The 19,390-nt window shown below is 35.7% G+C and overlaps 1 protein-coding gene across 5 annotated transcripts in view; it reads right to left on the reverse strand.

Annotated features, from left to right (window-relative positions):
• Nucleotides 1–1,870: 1,870 nt before the first annotated feature.
• Nucleotides 1,871–19,390, reverse strand: part of LOC139759947 (uncharacterized) — a 193,363-nt gene continuing 175,843 nt past the window's right edge. For 2 of the 5 annotated variants that reach the window (XM_071682609.1, XM_071682613.1), the window contains 7 exons: nucleotides 15,678–15,816; nucleotides 12,168–14,265; nucleotides 10,440–10,595; nucleotides 8,530–8,750; nucleotides 7,670–7,794; nucleotides 5,291–5,406; nucleotides 1,871–3,636 (listed from right to left, as the gene is read on the reverse strand). In XM_071682609.1, coding sequence (XP_071538710.1) covers nucleotides 3,480–3,636; nucleotides 5,291–5,406; nucleotides 7,670–7,794; nucleotides 8,530–8,750; nucleotides 10,440–10,595; nucleotides 12,168–14,265; nucleotides 15,678–15,816 — 3,012 coding nt within the window. In that variant the 3' untranslated portion in view covers nucleotides 1,871–3,479. Of the gene's footprint in view, nucleotides 3,637–5,290; nucleotides 5,407–7,669; nucleotides 7,795–8,529; nucleotides 8,751–10,439; nucleotides 10,596–12,167; nucleotides 14,266–15,677; nucleotides 15,817–16,926; nucleotides 17,082–17,134; nucleotides 17,421–17,623; nucleotides 17,756–19,390 lie in introns of those variants that run through there. The other 3 variants (XM_071682611.1, XM_071682612.1, XM_071682610.1) reach the window with 3 other exon arrangements.

Below are 19,390 nucleotides of genomic sequence, written 5' to 3' on the forward strand. Positions count from 1 at the left end.
GAATTTTGGTTTTGTTCTCTAGGTGTTGCATGTTTGTAAGTGCTAAGCAGCAAGTACTAAGTGCTCCGTTTTGTGCAGTTTTCAGTGTGTTTTGCGTAGAGTGAATTACCAAAAAGATTTTTTTTTTTCTTTTTTTTTTTGTCTCCCGCGTTTGCGAGGTAGCGCAAGGAAACAGACGAAAGAAATGGCCCAACCCACCCCTATACACATGTATATACATACGTCCACACACGCAAATATACATACCTACACAGCTTTCCATGGTTTACCCCAGACGCTTCACATGCCTTGATTCAATCCACTGACAGCACGTCAACCCCGGTATACCACATCGCTCCAATTCACTCTATTCCTTGCCCTCCTTTCACCCTCCTGCATGTTCAGGCCCCGATCACACAAAATCTTTTTCACTCCATCTTTCCACCTCCAATTTGGACTAAATTAAAATGGGTGAACTGAAAATTAAGAAAATTTACTTTTTTCCCTTATTTAGGTATCTCAATATCTGTGCCATAAAATCACAAAATCAAGAAGTAACAAGATCATAAGCCTCTGAAAACATCGCATTAGAGTTGCCCCATTCTAGTGGCCTGTTGAGGGCAAGGACTAAAGGCTACGAAGTGGCAATGAAGTTCATCAGTTATGGAGACTCTTTTGCTGTGGCCATCCCTTTAGGGAGTTCCCAAAGGGGATGGGTGTCAGAGATATACAGATAGGTAGATAGAAGTAACAAGATCTTAAAACCAAAACTGGACTCACTGTCATGTTGGATAGCAACTCCTTCACACCCAGTTCTGAGACTGGTATGTAATGGCACATATCTTGGTTATCTTTAAGGACATTCATATAACCCTAATATCATATACAAGATTTGGGCTGAATGCTTAAATTAATTGATTATCAGATGATTCTTCAAGGCCATTAGGCTGGGATAATACTTAAGGTCGTTGATTGTTTCCACTTGACTACATAAAAGTAAATAATGCTTACTGCTTACTGTTACAGTTTCATTGCTAAAGTGACCATTAGCAACCTTTCAGCAACATGATAATTTCTTTAAAAATTAGCTTCATTATCCTCGTTAAGTGAACAAAAGCTAAACACTTGATGTAACACAAAGTGACTCAAGCTTGACCAGTAAGTGAGACTTTGAGGCCTAACTTCTAAAGTCTGCAAGTTTGTAAAACTGAGTGTGATGGTGAAACTTAAAAGTCATGTCAAGAATGTCATATTCAGTTTCTTTTTTTGTCTCTTTTGAAGCTTTTCATTTGAAAATTTGACAATTGGAACATAAAATGAAAACTTTTCATTTGAAAATTTGACAGCCAGAGAATAACAAGATATAATCATGATCACTTGGACAGAGCTTCGATAAAACGACCTCTATTCTCTTTTGATATCACACTAACAGGTAGTTCTTACACTTAACAACATCAGTATGCATGTCCATGGCTAAGAAATTCAATTCTGGGACTGATATTCCTAACTGAGGACTCAGCTGGTTCATTACCTACAGGAGAGCAAGCTATTGCCTGGGGGGGAACTGGTGTGCTTAGTTGATGTGTGGGCTGGAGAATTCAGATGTTTCACCTATGCCTGATGAGTGTCCAGTGACTGGTTATTTGAGATGAAAACACCAGTGAGCAGTCCAGCTTCCCATTTTACAGCATCTATATGATGGCCCAAAAGCATCTCTACATGGTTCCTTGTTCAGCAGAAAAATATAACTTTCATGCCATCTTTGACTTTTGTATGGAGCTGAAGAATTAGCTAGTCTAGGGACTTTGAGGTGAACACTGACAGTGCAACATATGTGATAACAATGCACCAACCCCACCGAGCCTTTTGGATTGAGTATACAACTAGCAAAAAATGTGAATTGCTTATTATTATAGTTTATAAAAAAAAATCTTTACAGGTAAAACCAAAGGCAAAATATATCATATGTATGGACTATAAAACTATGAAAATGCAAATAAAAAAATAAATGATATGAATACATATCTATAAGAAATGAAAATACTTTCTTTACAAATACATCAGCATAATTTGCATTCATGGAAGACATATCAAGAACTACAGATGAAGACAAGACAAGACATGCTACAGTATGAACAACTTGTTTATGACCAAGTTGATTATGATGAAAAATAATTCTAGAAACTACAGGTACTTGTGGCTGTGACATACAAACTGGCTACCAGTAATGCGCAGCTAATCTATAATACATGAAACAAATATAAGATTTCATTCTCATCAACATTATACTTCTTAAGTAACAATATATCCCTAAGAGAAAGGAGAAAGATTTGAATTACTGAATATCATGCTTACAACGTCATTTATTTGGTAAGTTTACGATGATTTGATGGTTTTCTTAACTGAATCAACTATACTCTAGATGTTCTTACTGAGTGGTACTATCTTGCGCTTCTGAAATAAAGGAGTTTCAAAAGGTAGAAGTTACAAGTGAGGTCTAACCTGCAATATCGTCCTTCTCTTTTTGAATAAAACCTGATCTTTTTATCATTTCAGTCTTTAACAATAATATTTACAATCTATCCTTCACAGTGTTTTGTGCCATAATAATTTTAGTATTTCTGAGCAATAATATATATAAAAAATAAACAAATCAAATATAACAATCACATTTGGTTCACTTGATATGCAAGTACATCTACCACATCTGTTACAAGATCTAAATACTTTCACCATCAGGTATCTAAGATCTACTATTAACATCTTATAATACAATACCAGCAACATAACTACATAATCAGTTCCTAATGCATCCTATTCAGTTACAGTGTCCACAAAACACCTGATCCACCTTCCCATACATTCTCAAAGATGACGTCACACTTACATCTTATTACTTTGTTATCTTTCCTTTGGCCTTGATTACCATCTGCAGATGTCTGAACATGGAACTGGTAAGGTTCCTAAAGTATTTTAGAGCCATATTTTGGTTTCATAGGGTCTTGATCTCCTAAAGGAGGCAAGGCACTGATGAGGTGTTGCAAGGCAGCCACCTGATCGTGCATTCAAAGTGTCAAGTTTAGCTATAAATCTCATGTGTACCCACAATCTCTTGTTTTCAGGTGAGAATTCAGCCTTTCTCCTCCTTAGAAAGACAAAAGCTAACCATACTGAAGCACAGATGGAAGACACAGAGAGCCAAGAAGCGAAATTCCTAATATGAAGTGGCAGTTTCAAAGTGAAGTAATAACATCCCTCCCTCATGATAACCTGAGGCACATTGAGGCATATTACTGATGCTCACACTGTTAGAAACTCTAGTCTCAGCAACCAGATGTATGATGATTTCCTCCTCAAAGCATTACATGCTTGTACCCAAAATTAACCTCAGCCATGTATCACCTTTGAAAATATATGGGGGGGTGGAACAATGTTTTTTAAGGACACTGTAACTAGATCAACCCAAAATTTTATAATAAAAAACAAAATAACCTATTTGCTTAAGATGGATTTTTGTCTGTGAAGGCATCCATGGATATATGTATCACAGCTCCAGTATCAAATGCAACCACAAGCTTCTCCCGATTTAAGGACACGCACGTTAGTTTCCTTGTACAACATTCTTTCGATGATTCCTCAGAATTGCCATCACAAAGCCTGAAAATCAGAAAAAGACTGAATGAAAATGAAAGACTATGAAATTATTCCTATATGTACGACAAAGATGCGAAAAACAAAAAGTCTAAGAAAAAGATAACCAATACTGAACCACAACAATATGACCTCACTCCTCCACATTCCATGAGTATATTTAGTAGAAACCTTAGAGAATGGTTTAAAGAAAGCCATTTTTCAACTAAATTTAATAAGTATAAAAAATCAACTACCTTTTACAAACTCACAGCTTAATCAACTATTCCTAAAATAAATGGAACAACTGTTCACCTATTACTGGCTACAGCTGCTTTCATTTATAGCTGAGATATGGATTATATTATGCATGTGAAGATTTTACACCTAGGTAAAAATGAAGACTAACATGTAGGATACACAGTTTTGTTTTCTATACTGTTGATGCATTTTACAATTCATAACCAACTGTGTCACTGTTTGCATTTGTGTCATAAGTAAAAAAATAAACATATGAATGAATTATAGCTCCATTTGAGAGAGAGAGAGAGAGAGAGAGAGAGAGAGAGAGAGAGAGAGAGAGAGAGAGAGAGAGAGGAGAGAGAGGGAGAGAGAGTAAAGTTAAAATAACGCTACTTGCTTTGGGATAACAGGACAGATTCTACATAATATCCTACAGCTTACTCATCACTTGCCCCAAAAGGAAAGATCACCTAGTAAATATTACTGACTGCTACTGTTCATTGTATATAAATGAAACATAAATTTCGAGACTATTAAAAGTACTTGTTCCTTTTTTACTCTGCTTTCTAAGTTTAATTACAAGTGAGATCAACTTCTCCATTCATATCAACTCTCTACACACATAATGCTGCTGTTGCAACCTATCCCAAATCATTCTTTTGGCATCCTCACCTGAAATATTCATAACCCATATTAAGTTTTTCATTCTATCTCCTCCATGTAGCTTTCACAGTATATATCTTCCTGACCAATCTGTTATTTACCATAAGTTCTAAATGACCATACTATCCTACAAGACTTTCATTAATGCACCTTTCTAAAATCTTCTTAAGTCATACCTTTCCTACATGTTCATTCTTAATCTATGCCCCTAAATCCACCTACACTGTCCAAGTTATCCCCATCCACCACTATATTTTCACCAATCTTGACCTTCATAAAAAGGGGTTCCACATCAACAAGTCAAGAGCTGGGGCAAGTGCTTATTTTTCTTGCAAATATTTTGAACACTTCCCTATCAAACCTACTTTTAACTTCAACTTTTTGACTATCATCCTATAGAACTTTACTCCTAAATACCTAAACTCAACCACAATGTCAGTTTTTCAACAAGCATACCAATATCAAACAGTAATCTCCTATCCTCTTTAAATATAAAACTAAGACTGTCTCTGAAATCTGTTATTAAAGAATATTGTCTTTATAACAGATTGTGTTAGTGAATAATTTGTTGTCAGTCATTTCTTGGAAAAAATAAGAAAGAAAAACAACTGTAGATATTCAAGAGATGAAGCTTTTAAAATTCATATAAATTTTTCATGACTTTCATTCATGCTTCTGATCTAGTCCACCATGCAAATAAAAAATTCTAGCTTCATCTTCAACATCAAGCTAAAGTCTGATCACAATTCATACAAACATCTTTACTTTTACCTACCCTCTGTTATCCTGAAATAATGTAGTGAAGAAGGTTTCTTGTAAGCCATTCATGGGGTTTAAAGCTGATAAGCATGTCTGCCCACTGGTGTCCACACTCAGGAAAAACACCAAGTCCTAAATTGTTAAATGTGAAAAAGTTTTACTATAAAAAAAGCCCTTGATAAAGATTTTGCACACAAAGAATGTATGGGGCTATAAAAGACTAATCAATGACTAGCTTAACAATAGTTAGAGGCATGTTTTCTTTCTATTTGTATGAATGTCTTAAAGCATCATAAACTAAACCAATACGAGTGAAAATACCTCATGTATTCCACAGGTATGTCATATACTAGTAAAGCATGTTGTATAAGATTTTGAACATGCACAAATGGATAATCAATTACAGTTTAGGTATAAACTGGACAGATCTAAAAGATTAAAGAATCAAAATGAAGGAAAAAGAGGTCTATCTTCAAGTATTTCCATCTGAGTACAATGACATCATAACTTAGCATTTTTTCTCCATTGCTGTGAATAAATTTTTGAATGCCATGTACATCAACATAAGTGCAATGAATGAAGTCATCTTGTAGCCACTTCTTTATGGGTATTTGCTCATAATAAACAGATATTATAACTTCTTTTCATTTTCTCATTCTACCCTTTTCAAGGGCACCAAGTAGTACCACCAGCTTCAAATATCTTAACAATGCATCCTAGTACAAATAGTAGACCCTCCCTTTTTTATGTAGCAAATGTCTCTTGACATCCTTCAATCCATCATCCATTTTTGAAGGGAGGCACCCTTCATGTTGAGAAGGTTTACCAGTCTGATAACCTGATATAATGAACAAAGCTATAAACACTAATGCAAATGGTATTCCACTATAACTGCCTGATATCTGGTTCCAACCCATGTCTCTTCCTTAATGATTAAGTTATTTAACATACAAGAATCCCTAAAAACTAGTCATAAGAAATTACATCCATTACACTGGCTCCTATTACATCAGGGTAGCACTGCCCAGATGTAAGAGGTATGTTATTCAATAAGAACTCATGAAATGATGAAATGACCACCCTTTTGACATTACCATCCTCCAGTGACAGTGGGTAAAAGGGCACATGATACAAATAAAAAAAACTTACTGAATACAGATGGATGGAGATAAGATACATATGCACTAGTACAATGAAAACGTTTTCTGAGTTTAAAGTTTCAAAATGAAGTTTAAGTGTATACAGGTCACCCCAATTAAATTAATATATATTGGATCATCATTCAGTTTACTGCAAAGCCTCATGACCTGGAACTGAATTGAGGACATTATAAACATAAACAACAAACTACAAACACGAAGCTTTCTGCTTTAATGAAGCAGTGCTGGGAACAGATGAAACAAGGGATTCACTTGCACTTATCATGTGTAGATACAGAAACTAGACCCCCACCAGTCACAGCCAAGTCCTGCACACCAAATATGTTGTTGACCCTGACTAGTTCAGCCCAATGACTATACATTTCCCTCTTTCACACATCATGTTGCTCCAACTGGCTTAATGCCATGCATGGCTCTCACCCTCCCGAAAATTCAGGATATGACGCCTATGACACTTCTAGTATGCAGATAATTTCTATCAATCTTTCCTCACTCATTCTCTCTCTATGTCAGACAATTTCAGCACACCCTGATCTGCTCTCTATATCAAACTGTATTTTCTACTACACCTTACTCTTACAGTCATATCTAACATGATCACCTCTCCTCACAATACATAACATCCCTAGGAACTTCACAAAAGATAATATCTCCAAAAAGTTTGAGATAAAACCTGATCCAAACATCTTCCACCACTCTTGAAGCTGCATTACTCCTCCACAATCTGATGCTATGTGCATCTCACCACCCTCTCTATCACCACTCACCCACATATTTTGCCAAGTATAATCAACATATCTATAGCTCTGCAATTTGAGCAATCACTTTCATCCTCCTTATCTTCCTGGAAGAACACTATATATGCATTCTCCTAATCCTCAGGCACCCTATCTTAAACCATCCATATAATGAAAGCCTGATTAGAAAGTCAACAATACTCTCACCTTTTCTTGAGATATTCAACTGCAATCTCATCTACTCTTGCTGCTTTGCCACACTATGCAAGGATTTCACTTAACCATTTGCCATGTCTCACTCTGCATATACAACCTTATCCAAAACATCCCACATCCTCCACTCTATAGTCTGATTCATTCAGAAGGAAAAAAATGTAAAATAAAGCTGAAAAGTAAGAAAGAAAATACAGAAACAGTACACAGGACTCATTAGCAATCCTAAAGTCATTAGGATGGTTTTTTCTTTTAAAATCTGGATAAAAGCCAATTACAACATACCTCATTAATTACAGCCCAAGAAGGTGCTGCTACCTGCCAGTGAAACTGGTGAAGGATGATGTCTTCTACAGCATCATACATATAAAGTTTGTTATTTGATGTGTACAACACAATACCCACTGGATCTGTATAGAAGATTCACATTGAGAGGCTTTTCTAAATTTGGTGAGCAGAGGATACAAAACTTCTTATATTCTATTTAGCAAACTTCCTTGGGATATACATCAATATGGTCAATGAAGAAATAAAGTGACAAAAAAAAACACTAAATACAATGAGTTATTGTAAGCTCTTTCCAAACTATAAACTAAAACACTTCCATAACTTGCTGTATCATATGCAAAAATCAAACAACTCACCTCTCTGGTACCTCCATCCCCAAGAGAGTGCAGACTCACTCCTCTCTCTCCAAAACCCACATTCATCTCCCTCAACATCCCATCCAAAAAACAGATTAAACAGCCATGGTGATATCAGTCAATCTTGCCAAAGACCCAAATTCACCTGGAACCTCTCAACCCCTTCTCTTTCTACTTACATCTATGTCTTACTCTCCTGATAAAAATTCATTAATGTTTTAGCAACTATCCAACCACACCACATATTCATAATACCTTGTACAAAGCCTCTCTATCAACCTGATCATAAACTCTCTTCTCATCCATACCAACCATAAACAAATTCTTCTCTTTCTGAGTATTTCCCAACAGATTCTTCAAATCAAAATATTTAAGTTACAAGATTTACTATTCCACAATGGATTTTTTCCAGTGTGGCAGAAACTACAGATTACACTAACTGAAAACCTAGGAACAAATCAATACTTGAAATATTGGTTTTGGTAACCCTTATACATTTACCTGGCTGGTGAAGAGCTATAAGACAGCCCAAAGGTTCTTCACAAACAAGGGAACGAAATGAAGAGTGGCACTGCAACTCCCACCGTTTGCCACGTCTAGAGTATGTCACATCTATGTCAGTAATAATAAAGTACCCATTAGTGAAGGGCTCCATGGGGGTCCAGCAGATTGCAACACTCCATTCACCTACAGCACAAGCAGCCAAATTCTTGAATGTATTGCTGAAAAAAAAGTATTCAAGTCAAAGTAATACTCAACTTGGATGAGAGTTCTTAAGCTTTGAATGAGAGAGATAATGCAAAAGTCAAAAACTGAAGACCTAAATCAGTCCTGAGAACAATAAAGTATCTGTGAGTACCTATGAAAAGTTGTGTCTACAGGCTACTGATGCTCTATGTTATCTCACACTTTGAAAATATGTTCATCGTGAGTTCATCCTGAACAGTTTTAGCCCCCATTTCTTATGCTGAAGGCTCTAGTCAGGAGTAAAAGTCCACATTAAGGCTGGGCCTTAACTGAAATATGAAGAGAATAATGAAATGGAAAAACAAAAGACAAGGGAAAAACTAGTCTTTTAAAATGTGCCAGGTCATAGTTATAGAGAAAGACATGAGAAGGTAGAGAGTTCCAATGATTCAACATACAAGTAAAGCAGTTGTCAAAATGGCCTACCCCTAAATTGCTGATTGCTACACAATAATCATGTGACACAGCAACTTGCCGAATATTGTGTGGTCTAAAACTTATTCTGTTAGCTTGTGGGATATGAACAGAGTAGTATTTTGCTATGGCATCATTAAATTATGCAAGTTAAGTGTGCAAATGCTTCAACACATTTAAACATATACAATTAATGGAAAACATTCTTTTGGACATTAGGAATACAGAGATAAAAAAAAATCCTTTTCAGAAGATTGCTGCAATTCTAAAATGTTTCTAATTGCTCTAATTCTAAAATGTTTCATGCCCGAAATATCACAAGTTGAAGCACTACAAGTCATAATGTCACAAGTTGAAGTCCCTGTATTTAATTGCCAGTAGGGAAGAATGTATGGCTGGGTTGGCTGTGAGCCTAAACAGCCTGTCCAGGATTTGAACCCTGTAAGATCAGCAAGTGAGTCAGTCAGTGACACAAATCACTTCACTATGTGAGCTATTAAGAATTCCTATAACAGAAGTAGTGTGTGTGTGCCCCAGTAAATGGTGGTATGAATTACCCATTTGAATCATATGCTGAAATGAATTAAGGTTGTGTGATGTCCCCGTGGGAGTTTAAAATTTTCAAGGATGAGACATCAAGCAAGATGAGATGGAGATGGGGAGATAGCAGTACGCTGTTCAACCATGGCAAAACAAAATAGTGATTACTACAGTTGCTTTTTGCATAAGCTGTTCTATTAGGAGAATCAGTAAACGAGTAGAATACTATTATTAATACTGTATCTCATCTGTCACATAACCTAAGAGGCAAAGTAGGGTTTGAGATAATAGTTATAATTTCTTGTAGTTAGTTTTTCAATAGAATTCAGAAACTTTATCTCATAGTTCTACAGTTTGTAAACCCTTCAATAATGAAAAATATGCATTTTTATGTAAAACTAGTTTAGAGGAAATTCTTGAGAGACTTTCCAGATTCAGTTGCAGAAAATCCTTTATCAACTATACGCTTAAGCACTGTTTTGGATGAATCAATAATGATATGATAACTTGTTAAACAAAGACTGTTAACAACCGAAAATATTCCTCACAAAAGTGAAGAAAATAATTATATGAAATGGATGATTTGCCGAGTAATCCACACAATTTTTTTCACAATCTTGAGTTATAAACAGTAAAAAGAAAACACTCTCAAATCCCACATTTATGAATTTCCTGAAAATTATTATAATTTACAAAATGAAGAGAATTACCAAAGTGAAAGGCCAAGTCTCGATTTTATAACCAGCCACTTGTCCTCCACACTGAACTGCACGTAGAATATCTGCACATCTGCCTCCACAGTTGTAGAAAAAGCCACCAAGTATCTAACTTCCTCGTCTGATGGTAGTCCAACTGCAACAATATCCCTGCATAATAAGCGGTACTGTTACCTCATCAATATTCTGTATACCAGTGGAACTTTTTCAATACAACACCTCATGCTTAACTTTAAGAGATTACTGAAAGCAGGCAAATTTTATGGCACAATGAATAGAGAAGGCTTATGTAATGTTCTATGATTACAAAGTAATACAACAACTTGCTACCATTAATATTTCATTATGAAAGCAATAACAAAAATAACACAAGATCAACTGATCCAATTATGACTAAAGTTTAGGCTCTGTGAGGCAAATACATCATATTGCTATGAATAAAATGAAAGTTCAAAATATACTCACTGCTTGGAAGGTAAGATATATTACAGCTAGAAGTGCAAGCAGAAGCAAAATTCAGCAATGTTGAAAATAATTAGTTATTTGCAATGTTGCTGTTTTTTTTTATCATATAAAGAAAACAGCAAAATAATTAAAGGCATCACAAGCAATTGGTTGGAATCTAGGAAAATGAGATAAAAAAATTATTTTGATTCAGATAGACAAAGCTGAAGGGCAGTAAGACATAAGGCTTGTTAGATGGAACAGATGACTGTGTGAAGGAAATTGTGGGAATCATGATGAAAAATTAGTATCTAAGATGTATGACTGCAAAATGTATGTATAACACACAAAAGATGACAGTGTAAAACTGACCATCATAATACTTTCATTTTTCATTGAACAGTGAGCCTAGGAATCTCTCTTCCATCTTTTGTCCTTCCCTCCTCCTATAGTGCTTCTGCCTTTGAAAGTCAGTTGTATAAACACTTGAAGAGCTCTGATTAATTTCTCCATTCTTTTTCCTTAAACTATTCTTTCTTTCCACCTGAGATTCCTCATACTATTTTTTCTGATCACCTGAGATGCTATGATTAGGGTTGGTTCTAGCCATACAAAAAGGGTACTATTGTACTTACAACGACGATCACAAGAGAGTAGAGAAAAGGCAGCAGATCCGGCTTTATAAACTACTCATATACATATACTATACATGATGGCAACTTATGTTTGTGAAAATATTCTACTGAATCATAATCAAGAAATATATGAATCAAGGGTTCATGAAAAATTCTAAGAGAAAATGGGCATATGGTAAATATCATTTATAAGTAATCATAAGTATGAGTATGGGGTAACAGGTAAGAAGAGTCTGGGCACTTTGTAGACATAAAACACTGGAAAAGATTTTAACTAAAGACTATTGTTTTCCAGGTAATCAATGGATGTCAAAATTGTAACATACACATATTCAGAGGGACTGGAAGGGCAATTGGAGGATTTGAATTGTATATAACAGAGAATCTTAAAAAAAATGAGATCATGAACTCCTAAAACAATGCAGCATAAGTACATGATGTCACTGATAAGACAAGCAACTGCTGCAAATACTGCTAAGTCAATTACAATGAGTGTGGGCTTCTGACACCTCATCGAAAATGAGGCTGGACAGGATCCTAGCCAGGGTATTTCCAAGAAACGTGTATCTCATACTCAAGGGACAAACAACAGAGGCAAGAAATAATAGCATAATAGTCATATTCTACAAAACACAAAAATTACCTAATGTCTGAAGTTCTTCCTACATGATGCGAAATTTCTCCTACTGTTCTCCATATATCATTTTTCAGACTTCCTTTGGCTGTATATTGCTTTTCATTCATGCTGCACTCTGTCTTATCAGTATCACCTTTTCTTTTTATTGTGTCCCAAAGAGTAAAACCACACTCCTTTACAACGAGAATGTACAAAATCTCTTCATCTGCATGAAATAAGGATACCAGAGATGTGGTTAAAATCTTTCCATGCTTTTCACCATCAACCAATGAATGAAATGTTATATCTTTCTCAACACTATTATCTTGTCCCTTATATACTTTTCTGTCAGAATTAACATAATCCTCCTTTCCATTAAGGTTCTCTGTAGGCATCTTTGTTTCACTCGTACAAACGTTTTTCCCATTTTCATCACTTCTAACAACTTTCTCGAACCCAGGGTCAATCGTAATGTCACTTTCCATTTGGTCCATCAAAGTGACTCCGACCTGAAGTTTTTCTTCACATTCTTCAGAAACATGATATAGTTCGTGATGAGAGAGAATCTTCTGAGGGCTGATTTTATCTATAACAGCACTCAGATCATTTTCACAAAACTCTTCACCATTTACCTTTTTGTACCCCTTTCCATTATCTACATATTTACATTGTGTTTCATGTGACTTTTGTGCCAACAATTCATCTAACTTTTCATTATCATTCCCTTCAACTTCTTCCATAACCTTCCTTATATTTTCATGTCTACTCTTCGGTATTAATTGATTTCCCAGTTCTGGAAATCTTTTATCGCTATTCATATTTGTTATTTGTTCACTTTTATAATTCTTTTTGACCATGGTTTCTTTAGAAGTAACACTTCCCTTTGCATTTTCAAGCTGAGAACTTTCAATATTATATTCCTTTATCATCTCTTGTTCCATCTCCCTTATCATTAGTTCTTCATTCACATGCTCCCCTTCGCTCAGGATTTTCTGCATCTCTAGATTTTTGAGTGGAATATCACAGGATACACCCTGAATAATATTTTGGCCTGTACTTTCCATTGTTTTTCTATTTGTCTCTTCTTTATCATTTGTTCCACACCGTGATCCTTCTGAACAACTGGTCTGGGAAGTTCTGTATTTCCATCTTCTCCTTGGTGAGACACAGTTTCGTTTTATCTCAACATTTTCAGTCTGAGTCAAAGAATGAGTACCAAAAAGGTCCTGGGACTCTATTTGTTTTGAGATTTTGTATTCCAATACATTCTTTTGCTGCTGTATATGTTCAAAGGTAAACCCATCTTTTTCATTATCCACTGCAGTTGTATGTGTCTCTGAGACTTTAATACTGTCGGAGCTATTATGAAAATTATTCGAGGCATTGGTGTTTCCTTCACACTGATATTCATCACTTGGCTCTTCAATCCAACTGACAATACTGTCATTGAGTTTGTGAGGGTGACAGAAATCAACGTCTTGAGTCTGATTCTCAACCTCTGAACTGGCTGCTTCACATCGAACACAGGAGTTGGATAGATACCTTTTCCTATTTTGAGGACAATCTGCTGGAGTTTCAGCAGCTGCACTGTACTCCTTACTAGGCAGTTTCGTCTCAATATACTTGACTGTTGTTGATTCACTTACAACTTTTCCACTATTATTAGAAAGTGGAAAAATTTGTTTAAGTACAGATATATCATCATTACAGCTGCTGTTATCAGACAAACTATCTGTTTCAGAGTCATCAAATTTAGCATTATAATTTCTGGCAAAATTTTCTACATCACTCACAGTACTGCTTGCATCTTGCATGCCACTGTATTTGAGCCTGCTATTGCCATCAGATAATGGTCTTGATTTAACTTCTTCTTTGAACACTTCTCTCCGGCTTCCCTCATTAAGTACTTCTGTTACAGCTTTTTCTCTCTCCCGAGATTGAGTTTTCCGAGTTGATAGTGATCTATACCTGTACGCTTTGTCTTTTCTTTTATTGACAAGGTTTGGCACTGGAGAGAGAATAATAACCTTTGGAGATTCAGCACTAAATGTTACAGTTCTTGACACACTGCACTTGAGTTCTGTTTGCGTTTCACTACAATTCACCAAATCACTGTTGGGGTTACCTGCAATAAGGGATATACGATCACTTATCAGGGTGAGAGAGATATACAAAAATCTAGCACTGAAAAACCAAAGTATAAAAACATTTATCAACCCATGAATAATAATTAGCATGCAGAACTCCTCCACTCTCCAAGATAATGTTCTCATCTTCCACACATTCTTCAATGCTCATAGAAAATTTGCCCCCTCCCCCACTCTGTGACTCACCTTTTGCTTCCATGGTTCCATCCACTGCCAAATCCACTCCTAGATATCTAAAACACTTCACTTCCTTCAGTTTTTCTCCATTCAAACTTACCTCCCAATTAACTTGTCCCTCAACCCTACTGAACCTAATAACATTACTCTTATTCACATTTACTCTCAGCTTTCTTCTTTCACACACTTTACCAAACTTAGTCACCAACTCTTGCAATTTCTCACCCCAATCAGCCTCCAGCACTGTATCATCAGTGAACAACAATTAACTCACTTCCCAAGCCCTCTCATCCACAACAGACTGCACACTTGCCCCTTTCTCCAAAACTCTTGCATTCACCTCCTTAACCACCCCATCCATAAACAAATCAAACAACCATGGAGACATCACGCACCCCTGTTGCAAACCAACATTCAATGGGAACCACATATATATATATATATATATATATATATATATATATATATATATATATATATATATATATATATATATTTCTTTCTTTTTTCTTTTAAACTATTCGCCATTTCCCGCGTTAGTGAGGTAGCGTTAAGAACAGAGGACTGGGCCTTTTTTGGAATATCCTCACCTGGCCCCCTCTGTTCCTTCTTTTGGAAAAAAAATATATATATATATATATATATATATATATATATATATATATATATATATATATATATATATATATATATATATATATATATATATATTTATATATATATATGTGTGTGTGTGTGTGTGTGTGTGTGTGTGTGTGTAATAAGAGCGGTGTGATACAAACGAGATGTCCATGTCCTTCCCTCTTATTCTGAGGTAAGGAAGGGTTACTCCATACATACCAACCACACCCCCTCCTGACATTTAATATCAGTGCTTGTCATGTAATTTTCCAAACACATTCATGTTATTCAAACCAGGCCAACACAATAGTAGTTATCCAGTATTATTCTTGTGTACAGCAGTATCTTTCACTTTTGCATAATACATCAATTCATAAAGGATTCTCTTTTGTAAATACAGTCCTGATTCTTTAATATATCATGCTAATTAAGGCTTAATGTGAAAAAAGTAAATAAATAGACATTTGGTTTCTTTAACCTAATCCCACTGTCTTGGAGTAATGTGAAAACCAAACACATAAATATACATCATATTACCACAAACATAAAAATCTGTAAATATAAAAAGGGTTTCCTTTTGTCTCATACTCACACTCTGATTCATGGGCTATGTTATGCTGCCTTAGTGTGTCCCGAACATGTCTCTTTGCTCCAAGAACTTTACTGTATTTCTTAAGCTTCTTTTCTTTACGATGCAATTCCCGTTTTAATTCTGCCAATTGTGCTGCAAGCTGCAAAAATATATTCATATATGGTACTTATATATGTAAAGCACATTCTGATATGGTAATAACAGAAAAATACTGCATACTATAGCAAGAAACGGTTTTGTGGAGTGAATCAGGTGCATACAGCCTCTCAGTGCATTCATACACATTTTCAATGAATGTCCAATGTTCTTAAGTAGAAAAAATTATACACTAATATAAGCATTCTGTTCTTTCACTTTGCATCTTGAGTTGATTTGTCTCATGAGGCTATCTCTAATCATACTACCTATGCAGGCAAAACAGTTTCATTGCACCTGATCATGTCATTACTGTGGGATGTTCATTTGGAATATCACTAGCCCTAATCAATTCTTTCATTTCATCTATCCAAATGAATCTGCAGTCTACCTCTTCTTGTACCTTCAACTACAGTTATAAATGTTCTTTGTTGTTCTAACTCCATGTTTCACATGACTACAACATTTCAAACCTATGTGCTTGACCCTAAGCTGTCCATGAATGTATCACAGTAAGTGATAATATCTGTTAAACCATGTAGTTATATATATACATTACCCCTGCGGTTTCCCACCCAAATCAGCCACCAGCGCTGTATCATCAAGAACAACAATTAACTCACTTCCCAAGCCTTCTCATCCACAACAGACTGCATACTTGCCCCTCTCTCCAAAACTCTTGCACCCATCTCCCTAACCACCCCATCCATAAACTAATTAAACAACCTTCAAGACATCAAGCACCCCTGTCGCAAACCAACATTCACTGGGAACCAATTACTTTTCTCTCTTCCTACTCATACACATGCCTTACATTCTTGGTAAAAACTTTTCAGTGCTTCTAATAACTTACTTCCCACAACATATACTCTTAGCATATATATAAACTGATTCTTTACGCTGTGAACACATGGTATAGAGCGGTTTCACCTCACAATATCCCTCTTAAATCAAAGCCCCATCTACTTTGTGGGGATCAGATTCGCAAGAAAAGCAGGTGCAATAAACAAAAACTCTAATTCTTAAAAAATCTATATCTTGCAGGAAATCTATTGGTGCCTTTTATATACAAATACATAACTAAAACACAAACATCCCCTTACTAATTACTCACATAAAATGCCAACATAATATTTATCCCTTGCCTTAAAAGGCACTGAGTCGTCTGTTGTTTACATATAGAGTCATGACTGCTGTTCAATTTCATGCGTGACCGAGTCCTATTTCATCTAGTTTACTGAATATCAAAATGAATCTTCACTTCTAAGAAAGTAGACTAAAGTTTTCGAAAGTTTTCTCTTAATTTTTCAAAAATATATTACCTCATTCAACATCAATGAGCCCCATAATTTCCATGATATGCCAATATGACATTCAATTTAATAAAGTAAATAAGATTAATCAATGCTCCACATATAGTCCTGTAATCACAATGAATTGTATAAACCACCTTAACCATAAGTACCCATTTCCCAAATCTGATAGCGATGCGGAGCTAAACTGACAAATAAATGATGAATAATGTCGGCATAACAGCGTTTGATCCAAAATAATGTCGTTGATAATTGTAGAGTTAATGTTATAAGCAAATCAGATTCATTATAGAGAAGATTCAGAAGAGCTGGTGTTATACGTGGGAAACAGCTCCTTCCTGAAGTCAAGTCGAGCAGTCAAGTATGTAAACAAGAGTATCTGTAAAGTACCACTTTTCAAATAGACTTTTCAAGAAAACCCTTTTTCACAAACACCAGTTTTAACTAAACACTTTAACTCTTCTTACAAGTCTTGTAGACACAAGAGGGCGGTCTTACCTTTTGATCAGCAGTATCACCCATTTAGGTAAATGGTATTAACACAATTCTGTCATTTAAATACATTAAACACATGACAAAAGCATCAGCTGTAACTTGTTGTCCTTCCCGCGAACATCATGTGTTCGTTCCATTTGGCGAGAGACTTCATGATCTTTCACATTATGGTGATATAAATCTGGGTATAAAGCTATATAGATACGAGAAAATACCACATAGATAAAAACAAATACTTATAATTTAAAAATTTTCATAAGAATACTCGAAAAATGAATAAATATATTCGTGATGAAATTTCTCAGGAAACGAACAGACACATCAGCTGATTTAGGAACACAAATAAGAAAAATAACAAGATTTTTTGATTATGTAATTTTCTATTTGAACTGTGAGGAGGACCTGCTAATATACACCTATCTAATTCATTAAAATAAAAAAAAGAGTGACGAAACCTAAGTGCCTGTATTAGGTCTAACCACAGCTTAGATTATTGTAATTCTCACAGAAAAAGTAGACAAGAGATGCCGTCTTACGAGTTTCTGTAAAATATATGAGTGGTGATAGGTAGGGATATGGGGACCAAATCCAGGACAACTCCTCAATATTGAAAAGTAAATATCGGTTATATCCCATACAAGTATGATTCATTCAAGTTGTAACTTAAAATATTTACGATGAAAGTGCATTTCCTTCTGGATATATTGTGATGAAGATAAAAGAAATTCATAAGAAAAAAAAATTGTTCCCTCTTCTGATTGTCGCTACTTAACCCCTGACTCGCTGGGTAACGTTAGATCATGACTGCAATGCTGCGCTGGCCCATTACATACCAACGCATACGAACTTTAGCGACCAAAATTTCAGGATCTAAAAGCGATAGCTGACTCTAATAATGACATAGTATATTACGATACGTTGAAACAGAAGAGGAAGAAAGAAATGCGTAATGCTAAATTCTGTTTTACTTTTCATACACAACACATCAATTTCAGATACTGTTTTTGCACACCACAAGTCTGTTTGTTTCACATATGCCTTTTTTTTATGGGCATTCCATGATCAGGGTCGAAAACGTCAAGAATTTCAATCTCTCTCTCTCTCTCTCTCTCTCTCTCTCTCTCTCTCTCTCTCTCTCTCTCTCTCTCTCTCTCTCTCTCTCTCTCTCTCTCTCTCTCTCTCTCACACACACACACACACACACACACACACATGTGAGACGTCTGATCGAATAAGAAATGATAAGGAGAGAGAGAGAGAGAGTTTTAAATTCGTGTTACACCGTCTCTCAACCTTATTTATATGTACGATAAAGTCTTTATTCCTAGCCTGACGTAGGTACTTACTTATCAAATCAGTCTCGAAGGGAGGATGAACATGTGGGATGAGTGTGGGCCGACTGCCGCACCCAGGATTCGAACCCGTGCAGGCCCGACCTTAGGCGGGTCCGTGCTGACTTATGGTCTGCAACGCTAACCACATAACCACGTGTATGTCTAATTTCATGACGATGTTAATCATGTTTGGGTTTTATGCAATATTTGTAATCTAGCGAAATATTTTGAACAGTTTTCATCACTACGTCTTAGAAACATTACACTCATTTCAGATAATTGGATTTTGGAATGCCAGACTGACCCTAACAGCCTATTTAGAGTGATCCAAGAGGCCCCCCTCCCCCATATCTTATTGACCTCAACAGTCCAATCATACAGACTCCTGCAGCCATATCATAGTTACTCCAGCTGCCACATCATATTGACCCCCAGA

Source organism: Panulirus ornatus, chromosome 34 (assembly GCF_036320965.1).
Source record: "Panulirus ornatus isolate Po-2019 chromosome 34, ASM3632096v1, whole genome shotgun sequence".
Taxonomy (NCBI): Eukaryota; Metazoa; Arthropoda; class Malacostraca; order Decapoda; family Palinuridae; genus Panulirus; species Panulirus ornatus.